Genomic DNA, 13,098 nt, shown 5'->3' with positions numbered 1-13,098 from the left:
TACACCCCCAACGGTCATGAACACTATTCACCAACGGTCATAAACGGCTAGTTTTTGCCCTCTAAATACTTGTTCCTTCAACCATTTATTTGCACAACTTCTTCATCTCTTAACCTTCTAGATAAAATTCATCATCAAAACATGAATTTCTCTTTATTTTTCATAACTTTAGTGATTGTTTGCTTGTATTTAGCATCATTCTATGGGTATTATACTAATGAAATGCCCATGAATGTTATAGTTGCATATTCATTAGTTATTCTTCCACTTTACTTAATAGCTCTAACATTCGGTTAGCATTGTAATGCACTCAAAAATGAATAAAAATATCTTCTCTTATCTTTCATAACTGTTATAATTTGTAAAAAGAAAATGGGAGTTACAATCTACCCTCCTTATAAATTTTCGTCCTCGAAAATCTAGAATAAATCGGGATGTTTAGCTTTCATCTCATCCTCACGCTCCCACGTAGCCTCTTCTATTGCCTGGCTTCTCCACAATACTTTGACCAAAGGTATTTCTTTATTTCTTAAGACCTTATTCTTTCGATCCAAAATTTGGACAGGCTTTTCCTCATAAGTAAGGTCTTTGTCCACCTGGATAACTTCATGTTTCAACACGTGACTGGAATCAGGAATGTATTTCTTCAACATAGACACATGGAATACATCATGTACATCCGACAACTCTGGTGGCAGTGCCAATTTATAGGCCACTTTTCCAATTCGGTCTAGTATTTCAAAAGGTCCAATGAACCTTGGGTTCAATTTCCCTTTTTGTCCAAATCTCATAACACCTTTCATTGGTGTTATCCGCAGAAATACTTTTTCTCCGACTTGGAACTCTAATGGTCTTCTTCGTTTGTCTGCATAGCACTTTTGTCGACTTTGGGCTGTTGCTATCCTCTGTTGAATTTTTCGAATGGCTTCCGTTGTCGACGTCACCATATCTGGTCCAGTTTGTTGCTCTATGTACTTTCTTTCACCCACTTCATGCCAATGGATAGGAGATCGACACTTCCGCCCATATAACGCTTCATAGGGTGCCATCCCTATGGTTTCCTGATAACTGTTGTTATAGGCAAATTCAATCAGCGGTAAATATTTACTCCACGATCCTTCAAAGTCCAGGACACACGCTCTTAGCATATCTTCAAGAGTCTGTATAGTCCTTTCTGTTTGACCATCTGTTTGTGGGTGGAAAGCTGTACTAAATTTCAATCTTGTCCCCATAGCCTTGTGCAAGCTTTGCCAAAACTTCGAGGTAAATTTTGAGTCTCTATCTGACACTATGGAAATTGGAATTCCATGCAATCGTACTATCTCTTGCACATAAGCTTCCGCTAACTGGTCCCCTGTGTACGTCACCTTTACCGGAAGGAAATGAGCCGACTTTGTTAATCGGTCGATGATGACCCATATTGAATCATATCCTTTGCTTGTTCGTGGAAGTCCAATAACGAAGTCCATTGCAATCTGCTCCCATTTCCATTCTGGTATTTCCAAAGGCTGCAGTTCTCCTCCAGGTCGTTGATGTTCTGCCTTAATCCTCTGGCAAGTAAGGCATCGAGCTACATATTGGGCTATGTCTTTCTTCATGCCAGGCCACCAAAAGTGTTCCTTCAAACTTCTGTATATCTTTGTTGAGCCTGGGTGTACCGTGTATGGAGTATTATGGGCTTCATTCATAATCTTTTTCTTAATGTCCTCTCTTGCAGGTACGCAAATTCTTTCATTAAATTTTAATATTCCTGCGTCAGAAACATTAAAATTCTTCACTTTTTCTTCTTTGACTTCTGCTTTGACCTCGGTCAGGTGAGGATCTGATTCTTGACCTTCTTTTATTTCCTCCAGCAGAGTCGACTGCAACGTCAGATTGGACAATCCTCCGATTACTACTTCTATGCCCGATCTTACTACTTCTTCTTGTAGCGGTTTGGACAAGGCTTGAAGGAACATCAAGCTTGTCGACGTCTTTCTACTCAATGCATCCGCTACTTTGTTGGCTTTCCCAGGGTGGTATAAAATTTCACAGTCGTAGTCTTTGACTAATTCCAACCACCTTCTTTGTCTCATATTAAGTTCTTTCTGGGTAAAGAAGTACTTTAGACTTTTGTGATCAGTAAAAATTCTGCATTTTACTCCGTAGAGATAATGTCTCCAAATTTTCAAGGCAAAAACTACCGCAGCTAACTCTAGATCATGTGTGGGGTAGTTCTTCTCGTAATCCTTTAATTGTCTGGAGGCGTAAGCTACTACTCTTTCTTCTTGCATCAACACCGCTCCTAATCCCATCTTTGAAGCGTCACAGAAAATTTCAAACTCGTCTGTACTATTCGGGATGGTGAGGACTGGGGCATTAGTTAGTCGATTCTTTAATTCCCTAAAACTCTTCTCACAAGCTTCCGTCCATATGAATCGACTATTCATTCTAGTGAGCGCCGTAAGTGGGGTTGCAATTTTGGAAAACCCTTCTATGAATCGTCGATAATATCCAGCTAAGCCCAGAAAACTTCTTATTTCAGTTGCATTCCTTGGCTGGGACCATTCTTTTACTGCTTCCACCTTAGCTGGATCCACCAAAATCCCACTTTTTGATACAACATGTCCCAAAAAGTTAATCTTGTCGAGCCAAAATTCACACTTCTTGAATTTGGCATACAGTTGTTCCTTTTTGAGAGTTTCCAGCGTACGTCTTAGATGTTCCTCATGTTCTTTTTCTGACTTTGAGTATATAAGGATATCATCGATAAACACAACGACAAATTTATCCAAGAAATCCTTAAATACTCTATTCATGAGGTCCATGAAAGCTGCAGGAGCATTGGTTAGTCCAAATGGCATCACCAGAAATTCGTAATGTCCGTAACGAGTTCGAAACGCCGTTTTGGGAATATCATGTTCCTTCACCTTGAGCTGGTGGTATCCCGAACGAAGGTCTATCTTTGAAAATACTGCCGCTCCTTGTAGTTGGTCGAATAAATCATCAATCCTGGGTAGCGGGTACTTATTTTTAATTGTCACTTTGTTGAGCTCCCTGTAATCAATGCACATTCTCATTGTACCATCCTTCTTCTTCACGAATAGTACTGGAGCTCCCCACGGTGAATGACTGGGTCTTATAAACTTCTTTTCCAAAAGTTCCTCCAGTTGAGTCTTTAGTTCCTTCAGTTCGGCAGGTGCCATGCGGTAAGGAGCCTTTGAAATCGGAGTTGTACCAGGTAACAACTCGATCTCAAACTCAATTTCACGATCTGGAGGAATTCCAGGAAGATCTTCTGGAAATACTTCCATGAATTCGCGTACAATATGAGCGTCTTCAGGTCGCGCAAGCTTCTCTTTCGAGACGTCACAAATCGTTGCTAGATATCCGGTGCATCTGTTTGCTAATAATTTCCTGGCCTTTGCTGCAGAAATCATTGGTGAAGGGGTTCGCTTCTCTTTCCCTTGAAAATGAACTTCTTCTTCTCCAACCGGTGCAAAAACGACTTCTTTCTTACTACAGTCGATTCTAGCGTTATACGTTGTTAGGAAATCCATTCCTAAAATGACGTCATAGTCCTTCATGTCGATAATGATCAGGTTAACATATAGTTCCCTGTCATTGATTGTAATTGGTATAGTCTTATACCAATGAGTTGAGTATAGCACTTCCCCGGAGGGTAGTGCTACACTAAAAATTGTATCCATCTCAACAGGTAATCCGTTCAGTCTATCAACTAAATGCACTGATGCAAATGAGTGTGTAGCTCCAGAATCAACTAATACTGATGCAGGGACATTATTGAAAAGGAGCTGACCTGAGATTACTGTGGATGGACTTGCTTCCGCTTCTTCTCGAGTCAAGGCAAAGACTCTGCCATTTGTTTTCTTTTCCTCTCCTCCTTTATATTGTTCATTACGGTTGGAACATTCCCTTGCAAAGTGTCCCGGCTTCCCGCATATGTAGCAAGTGTTAGTACCAACCCGACATTCACCAGGATGATATCTGTTACATTTGGGGCATTGAGGAAATCCTGACTTTTCTTGGGACTGCTCCTTTCCTCTCTTGTTGTTGTTGTTGTTGTTGAAACTCCACTGGTTAGGCCGCTTCTTGTCACTACTTTTCTGACTTGGACCACCTTTCATGAAATTGTTATTTTGTCGATTTCGGAAGTTCTTTGCGCCCTGTCTTCTGAATTCAGCTTCTTTCTCCCGTTCTTGCATCAGTATTGCCCTTTCGATCTTCAAGGCTTTGTCAGCTACTTTGGAAAAAGAAGCTCCCTCCAAGTCTGCTACTTCGAGATCTTTACGGATGTCAGGATGAATAGCATTTTTGAAATGCTTGATTTTTAATTCATCCGTACAGACCATGTGGGGGGCGTATCTTGAGAGTTCATTAAATTTTCGAATAAACTCTTCCATCAGCATCTTTTTCTGCCTTAGGTAGGTGAATTCTCTTGCTTTTTCATCTTTTAAGGCAGTTGTAAGGTATCTTTCTTCCAACAAGTTTCGAAAATGTTCCCAAGTCATTGTGTCTACTCCATGGATGGCCGCCATAGTATCCCACCAATAGCTAGCATCCTCCCTCAACAAGTATATTGCTAGCCGTACTTTGTCAACTTGGGGTACTCGAGCTAGATCAAAAAGTCTTTCCATCGTGCGAATCCAATTCTCTGTGACTTTCGAATCAATGCTTCCATAAAATTATGGGGGGTGGAATTTCATAAAGGCCTCCGGAGAGTAATTGGCTGTTGCATTCCTGACTTCTACTGGAGGAGTCGGAGGTGGTGCGCGTTGATGTGCTCCATTTGTTGGTGGGTGGTCTGCGCTATCATGTGGTGATTCTTCATTACCCTGTGGTCCTCCTTCATTTCTTTGTTGGCTTATGTATTGTGCTAGTAAATCTTCTAACCGTTGGTTTTTCTCCCTTTCTTCTTGAAATTGCCGCATTAACTCAGCAACATTTGGAGTAGTTTGCTCTGCAGTATGCTCTCCAGTTGCATGTCCTTCCATTCTTCAACTCTAAAAGGTCATGAGTTGGGATGATTACCATGAATAAAACTTTCTTGAAAGTAAATCACCCTATTACTTATTTACACGTCAAGTAGCATTAGATATAACTTTGCTAAGGGATTAAATTTAACGCTAATATATATATATATATTTTTATAAGGACTTACTTGATGAGTAACACGCTTACCATCATGCTTGTACATATGGGATTGTCTTCAAAACCGAACCGCTCTGATACCACTCTGAAACGACCTCATTTCTTAACATACATATATATAGAGTAAAAACAAATTTTAACCTAAATATGACAATACTGAAATTCTGAATTTACAAAAACTTTATTAAACAATACATAAATAATGTTTATAACCTTAACCACACAATACTCACAACTAGATAAAAACTTTATCTTACATACAAATCTTAATACTTTTATAAATCATTTTCGTGGCGTTACTACACCTTAACGTAGAAATGAAAATGTATCCAACTGATAAATTGAAAAGCTTTATGTAAATTACAAAGTTCATGAAATACTTTTTAAAGTTTTAAGTAAATGATAAAGTTCACAAAATACTTTTAATGAAATATAATAAAACCAAGTTTCTTGTTTATTTATAAAATAGCATAGCAGAACTCCACTCCCTTCAGGTCAGCCCCATATGTACAGTCATGTTGGCCCCACGTATACTCATCAACAATTTAGAATTGTTAAAATCCCATAATAGAAAACAACTACACCCCCAACGGTCATGAACACTATTCACCAACGGTCATAAACGGCTAGTTTTTGCCCTATAAATACTTGTTCCTTCAACCATTTATTTGCACAACTTCTTCATCTCTTAACCTTCTAGATAAAATTCATCATCAAAACATGAATTTCTCTTTATTTTTCATAACTTTAGTGATTGTTTGCTTGTATTTAGCATCATTCTATGGGTATTATACTAATGAAATGCCCATGAATGTTATAGTTGCATATTCATTAGTTATTCTTCCACTTTACTTAATAGCTCTAACATTCGGTTAGCATTGTAATGCACTCAAAAATGAATAAAAATATCTTCTCTTATCTTTCATAACTGTTATAATTTGTAAAAAGAAAATGGGAGTTACAATGGCCCCAGGTTTAGTCTCACTAGGCCGACCCCCTATATAGATTTTTTCTCCTGATTTGTTCATTTTTGCTCCTTAGTTCATGGATATGCCCCTAGCTATTGGCTTCAGCATGTTCACTTACTAACTTTACTCTTTATTTTTCTTCTGTTGCAGATGTCCAGCTCCTCTTCACCAGACAAGTCAGTAAGCGAGCATACTCCCCAGGAGTTATTGGAAAGGGTGAAAAGGATTCTCCCTCGCTCCGCTTTATATTTGTTCAGTGAGGAAGACTTCTTGAAAAGGTATAGCCCAATGGCGAGAGTAAAATGGACAACTCGAAAATCTTCCGAAGATGATCCTCATATCGCCAGGCACATGACTCAGGGCTCTTCGTTAGGCTCTTCTTAGATCTCTTCTCAGCACAGTACGTCTGCGACTCTCAAGGCACATCTCAGCGAAGTCATTCTTCTCAGCGGAATATGTCTGGTCAGCGAGACTCATTGCAATGCCCTTTGCATCGTTATACTAGTCGGGTTCCCCATCACTCTTCTTCTCAGTGAGAACATACCAAGGGCTCTCATCGCCATGATACTCATCCTCAGGAGCGTTCTATTCACATGTTCTCGCCTAAGGTGGTTCGCCCTCCTTCCAAGAGCAAGACAGTCTCGCCAGCTGCGCAGCAGAAGAAGATATGACAAAAGGAGTTCCATTCATCAGATTCTGGGGCCACCTTGGCCAGTGAGATCATATGGAAACCGGTTGAGAAGCCTTGCCCTACTGATTATGAGGTTGTGTGGTTCAAGGGGGCTGCCTCTAACATGATTGAAGAGAAGGTAAAGAACTTAAGGAAGACCTTTAACCTCTCTGGCATGTCTATTACTATCCCTGATCTAGATGACAGAGCTGAGGACCCCCCTTTGGGTATGTGCACTTGGACATGTTCTGCCATCAAGTCTGGAGCCCTACTTCCTCTTCATCCATACTTCTGTAGTGTTGTAGACTATTTTGGTATTAGTCTTTCTCAACTGGCTCCTAATGCGATCTTGGTCTTATTAACGTTGAACATTATCTATCACTGCAGAAAATGGGCTGCTCCAGTGCCTCACGAGATCCACTACTTGTTTGACCTGAAGAAGAACCCTTCTCAGTGAAACTCGGGGTATTTCCACTTCCACCATTATATGAGAGAGGGTACCAACACCTTCTTGGAAGAGATCTTTGGAAATAGCAAGGCATTTAGATATGCCGAAAACTATTTCTTTACTAAGGACACAGAGGCCAACTACTCCAAGTTTAAGCACGTTGGGCCTTTTTATAGACCGCTCCCGACCCAAGCTATGACAGTTAGGACCAAGGCATTGATTTCCATGACCCATGAGGAGAAGAATGTCAAGATCCTCATTACTTCAGAGAACCTTAGGAAGGTGGGGTTGTTTCCTCCTACTATAGCCGATGTTCCAGATGACGATGGTCCCGAGTCCGTGACCGCCATAGACTCCCCATGACCCATTCATGTCGAGGAGGTCTGTGCTAGCTAGACAGGAGGGTGACGAGGTGGGTGCATCTGTCGCATACTCATTGCTTGCTTCAGACGACTTTGATGAGACTACGTTCGAACCCGAATCTCATTAAGAAGGTTCGACACTTTATCACCTTTATTTTATGATTCATCTATGCTTAATATCCTTCTAACATTTGATCTTCTTTTGCAGGCTTAGACATGTTTGGTTTTGTTCATACACAGCAAAGGTCGACTCCTACCGAGGCCAGTCCTACTATTCGAGTGGCAAAATGGCCCAGGATTGAGGCTGAATCGGTAATGGAGGTTCCTCTTGAGGTGTCTCCTCTGACTCCTTTGGCATCTAGTTTGATTCTTTTGGTGTCTAGTCCTGTCGCAGAGGTAGAGCCATCTCTGTCTACACCAGTTCCTCCCATTTCCACTAATGCGGGTGCTTCCTATTCTGCGCCTGCTCCCTTATCTGAGCCACACCAGTCTGCTATACGGAACTTAGGTACCCTCATGGATCGAGCATCTCATCTGGAGCAGACGACAATGACTTTTAATGGGATTAAGAGTGAAGACTCGAGCACCATTCTAACGAAGTCATTCCTAGACATTCAGAGTGTGAGTCCTTTACAGTTCTCTTCTTGTCTCATTATCTTGTGTGCTGAAGTTTATCTAACACTTATATGTTTTTTACAGGTACTGATGCTGGTCTCTCATGTCCTTGATAGGTCTGTGGAGTATACCTCTACACTCTCCAATCTCCGTTCAGAGCTTGAAGCTGTCCGCCAAGAGGTGCTGCACCTTAGGCGTGTTCTCGACTCTAGGGATGTTGACATTGCTTCGAAGGATGAAGAGATTAACACCATTCATAGTACCATGGAGCTTAAATAGCTAGAGTGACTGAGTTGACTCTCAGGATAACCCAAAAGGAGGGGAAACTTGCCGACCAGCTCCAACAGTCTGAAGTTGAGAAAGAGAAGTTGATTGCTGACATGGAACAATTGTGGAAGGATGCTCTTGTCGAGAATGAGCAAGAGGTCAAAGCTGCCTAGGACAAGGCTCGAGAGGAGAATTCAGAGACAGCTTTCTCTTGCTTCTACTTGATCTGGAAGTCCAACAAAGATCTGAACTTGGATTTCCTTCCCGAGAAGACGCGAGCAAAGGAGCTTAGGAAGTGTCTGGCTCGTGAGGCTGCCGAGGCTCAGGGTGGTCTTTCAGATGATACTCCTCGCCCTAGTTAGTCTTCTCTTGGTCTTTTATTCTTTCTTTCCTTTTATGCCATTGGTGGGGCACCTTATACTTGACAATTTTTACATATGACCTTTTTATGCCTTTATGCTTTTTTGTTATGAGTACTCAGTGTATTGATTAAAATTTTTAATTTCCAATGCTTACTAAGTGTATCAACTCACAACCCTCATTGGTTCATGTATTATTATACTCTAAACACATGTATTTCACGTGCCATACTAACCTTACTCTTTTATGTTTTTCATGCCAACAACCATGGTAATGTGAGTAGTATTATACTTCACCAAGTACCATGAACAAAACAGGTAAGGTCGACCACCCCATGGGTGATAGGCCGACCACCCCATAGGGTTAATGGATTGGCCGACCACCCTATAAGGGACATGGCTAGGTATCTCTTCACCAATGCCTTTTTTGTTTTTGTTTTTTGCACTTTCGGAACATATGTTGAACAAATGTCCTAGAAAAACTTAAGCTTGCTTAGTACTTAAGGTCACGCCCTCATTGCTTGTGTATACCCCAATCGGTATGTATTGTATGCCCCCAAGTGACCATGGGTTTAAAAGCCTTGGTCACTTGCTACTTGACCATGTTAGACACATAGCACTATCCTTTTCACCCAATGATGCAAGTAGCAAATGCTTATCCCTCGTTGGTAGTCGGGTGATAGTTTTATACTCAGTAGTAATGATACCTATACACAGATGCGGTTGTGTAGCAAGTGTTGATCACGATCTACGTAATCTCTCATGTACTTTTTATAATGATTGTAGACAGAAGTGTCTAAGTTGAACCAACCAGGTCTAGATGGGCTAATCGAGCCTGCAACGAGTCTTAGATCAAATTATTGATCAATCCATCAAGGAACAGATTCAATTATGATCCGATGATGTTGATTGGTCTTCAGACCAGCCTCTTTTTTGATCGTATGGGTCGATTGGTTCCTCAAGAACTAGGATCGAACGTGATAAAAAAATGGCGACTAGTCCTCAGACCAGTCTCTTTTATTGATCATATAGGTTGATAGGTTCCTTAAGAACAAAGATCGAACATGATCAAATAAATTGGCAACAAGGTCCTCGGACCAGTCTCTTATTTGGATCGTATGGGTCGATAGGCTCCTCAAGAACCAAGATCGAATATGATCCATAGTTTGACGATAAGGTCCTAGAACCTGTCTCTCTTGTTGATCGTGTCCTAGGACCTGTCTCTCTTATTGATCATGTGGGTCGATAGGTTCCTCAAGAACCAAGATCGAACATGATCAAATAAGTTGACGACAAGGTCCTCAGACCAGTCTCTTGCTTGGATCGTATGGGTCGATAGGCTCCTAAAGAACCAAGATCCAACATGATCCATAATTTTAGCAACGAGGTCCTAGGACATGTCTCTCTTTTGGATCATATTGGTCGATAGGCTCCTCAAGAACCAAGATCGAACATGATCCATAAATTTGGCGACAAGGTCCTAGGACCTGTCTCTCATTTGGATCGTATGGGTCGATAGGCTCCTCAAGAACCAATATCAAACATGATCCATGAATTGACGACAAGGTCCTTGGACCAGTCTCTTGTTTGGATCTTATGGGTCGATAGGTCCCTCAAGGACCAGAATCGAACATGATCAGATAACTTGACGACAAGGTCCTAGGACCTATCTCTCTTTTGGATCATATAGGTCAATGGGTCCCTTAAGGACTAGAATCAAACATGATCAGATGGGGTTGACAGGTCTAAAGGACAAGTCCCTCGTTGAAAGAAATTTAAAGAATTAAGTGAAACTTAAGAAATTAAATTCATTCATTCATTGAAGCACAATGGCTGTTACATAAATAATTCAAAAATAATACATTTGCCTCCCGCTCGGCTATGCTTCTTTCCACCAAGTATTCAATGGGAACGATATTCAGAGTATCTGCATCTTTGGCACTGGCAAGCTTGGCTAAGGCATCAGTGTTGGCAATTTGATCCCTCGAGACTTGTGTAATTGAGTATTTCTTGAACTGCGCCAACAAGTCCTTCACCTTGTTCATGTACTGCACCATCCTATGTCCCTTGGCTTGATACTCCCCCAGTGCCTGGGACACCACTAGCTAGGAATTGTAGAATATCTCCAGGGACTATGCATACACATCCCTAGACAAGCGTAATTATGCTAATAATGCCTCGTACTCAACCTCGTTGTTTGAAGCGTTGAATCCAAATATGAGAGCGCAATGGATTCAGTGATTTTCCAGAGTGATCATTATGATTCTTGCGCATGAGTTTTGTTCATTGGATGCTTCATCAACATATAGCTTCCATATAAGAGTATCTCCTTCCTTCTCAATATCTCCATTCTCCGATTGGTAGGAAGGATCTTCATGGTTGGTGCCTTCGACTACGAATTTTGCCAATGCTTGTCCTTTTGTCGCTGTCCTCAAATGATAAGTGATATCAAATTATCCTAGTTCCACAACCTACTTGAGTAATCATCCCGAGGCTTCTGGTTTCTGAAGAACTTGTCTCAGCGGTTGATCGGTCAGCACTCAGATCGAGTGAGCTTGGAAATATGGACGCAACTTTCGAGAGGCGATTGCTAAACAGTAGGCTAGCTTTTCAAAAGGGGGATACTTAGACTCCGCACCTACTAGCCTTTTACTGATATAGTGCATAGGGTGTTGTACCCTGTTCTCTTCTTTTACCAAAGCAGCACTGATTGCATGCTCGGTGATTGCCAAATAGATGAATAGCACTTCACCATATATTGGCTACCTTAGGACAGGAGGTTGAGCGAGATGCTCCTTCAAGGCTTGGAAAGCTTCCTCACATTCCTCGGTCCATTGGATCTTCTTGCTGCCCCTTAGTAAGTTAAATAAAGGGACACACTTGTCCGTAGACTTTGATATGAACCTAGTGAGGGCAGCTACTCTCCCTGTTAAGCTTTGCACTTCTTTGATTTTGGGAGGTGACTTCATGTCGATCAATGCTTTGATCTTCTCGGGGTTAGCCTTGATTCCACGTGAATTGACTATGTATCTGAGAAACTTACCAGAACAAACTCCAAACAAGCACTTGAGAGGGTTTAACTTCATGCTATACTTTCTAAGTATTGGAAAGTATTCCTCCAAGTCTTGAACATGCCCTCTAGCTTCTTTGGACTTGACCAACATGTCATCGACATATACCTTCATATTTGTGCCAATCAAGTCACGGAACATGCCATTCACTAAATGCTGGTAGGTGGCTCCTGCGTTCTTTAAGCCGAATGGGATCACCTTATAACAGTACAATCCCTTGTCTCTCCTAAAGCTGGTATGTTCCTCATCGGGAGGGTGCATACTTATTTGATTATACCCAGAATACACATCCATGAATGAGAGTATTTCATGTCCTGCAGTTGCATCAACTAGTTGGTGTATTCTGGGTAGTGGGAAGCAGTCTTTGGGGCAGGCCTTTTTCAGATCTGTGAAGTCCATGCATGTTCTCCACTTCCCATTTGGCTTTGGGACTAGCATGGGGTTTGATACCCAATCTGGGTAGTAGGCCTCCCTTATAAAACTGTTTTCCTTGAGCCGCTCGACCTCCTCCTTCAAGGCTTGAGATCGGTCTTTGTCAAGCAGTCTCCTTTTTTGTTGCACTGATGGGTAGTTCTTGTCTACATTGAGGACATGACTTATCACGGATGGAGAAATTCCAACCATGTCCTTATGTGACCAGGAAAAATGTCCTGGTTTTTCTACAAAAAATCTACCAACCGTGCCTTAATTTCAACCTTTAGGTCCTTCCCGACTTTAATTACTCTAGTCAGGTCCTCCTCATCTACTAGGACTTCGTCCAGATCTTTGACTGGTCCTACCCCCGTGACGTCATCCCCAAGGCAAGGATCAACGTCTTTTCCCTCACTTTGGGAAACTTGCTATAATAACATATATTCGTTAAAAGGAGCCCTCGGCTCCAGTAAAGTGTTTCTTTCAATGTCAACTTCCATGTTGGCAACCTCATCGATTCCTTCATTCTCTTTGCAGCAGGTTACTACCATGTTGTTTACGAATGGTCCTTTCTTTGCCTTGACCACTGACGCATTATAGCATTCTCGTGCCTTCTTTTGGTTACCCTGTACGCATCGATTCCCTGTGCTTGTAGGGAACTTCAAAGATAGATGCCAGATAGATACTGTTGCGTGTAACACCATCAGGAGGGGTCTCCCGAGCACTACATTGTAAGTCGATGAGAAATCTACCACTAGGAACTCTATCATCACAGT

General features: G+C 41.5%; 1 protein-coding gene across 1 annotated transcript; it reads right to left on the bottom strand.

The window, feature by feature from the left end:
• Nucleotides 1-418: 418 nt before the first annotated feature.
• Nucleotides 419-4,637, bottom strand: LOC133806886 (uncharacterized). Its single transcript, XM_062244983.1, has 3 exons — nucleotides 3,090-4,637; nucleotides 2,184-2,723; nucleotides 419-1,862 (listed from the first exon to the last, which is right to left on the bottom strand). The coding sequence occupies exons 1-3, from the start codon at nucleotides 4,635-4,637 to the stop codon at nucleotides 420-422; spliced, it is 3,531 nt and encodes a 1,176-aa protein (XP_062100967.1). The 3' UTR covers nucleotide 419.
• Between the last annotated feature and the right edge of the window lie 8,461 nt (nucleotides 4,638-13,098).

This window comes from Humulus lupulus, chromosome X (genome assembly GCF_963169125.1).
Source record: "Humulus lupulus chromosome X, drHumLupu1.1, whole genome shotgun sequence".
In the NCBI taxonomy this organism is placed as follows: domain Eukaryota; kingdom Viridiplantae; phylum Streptophyta; class Magnoliopsida; order Rosales; family Cannabaceae; genus Humulus; species Humulus lupulus.
This window is presented reverse-complemented; position numbering and strand designations above follow the sequence as displayed.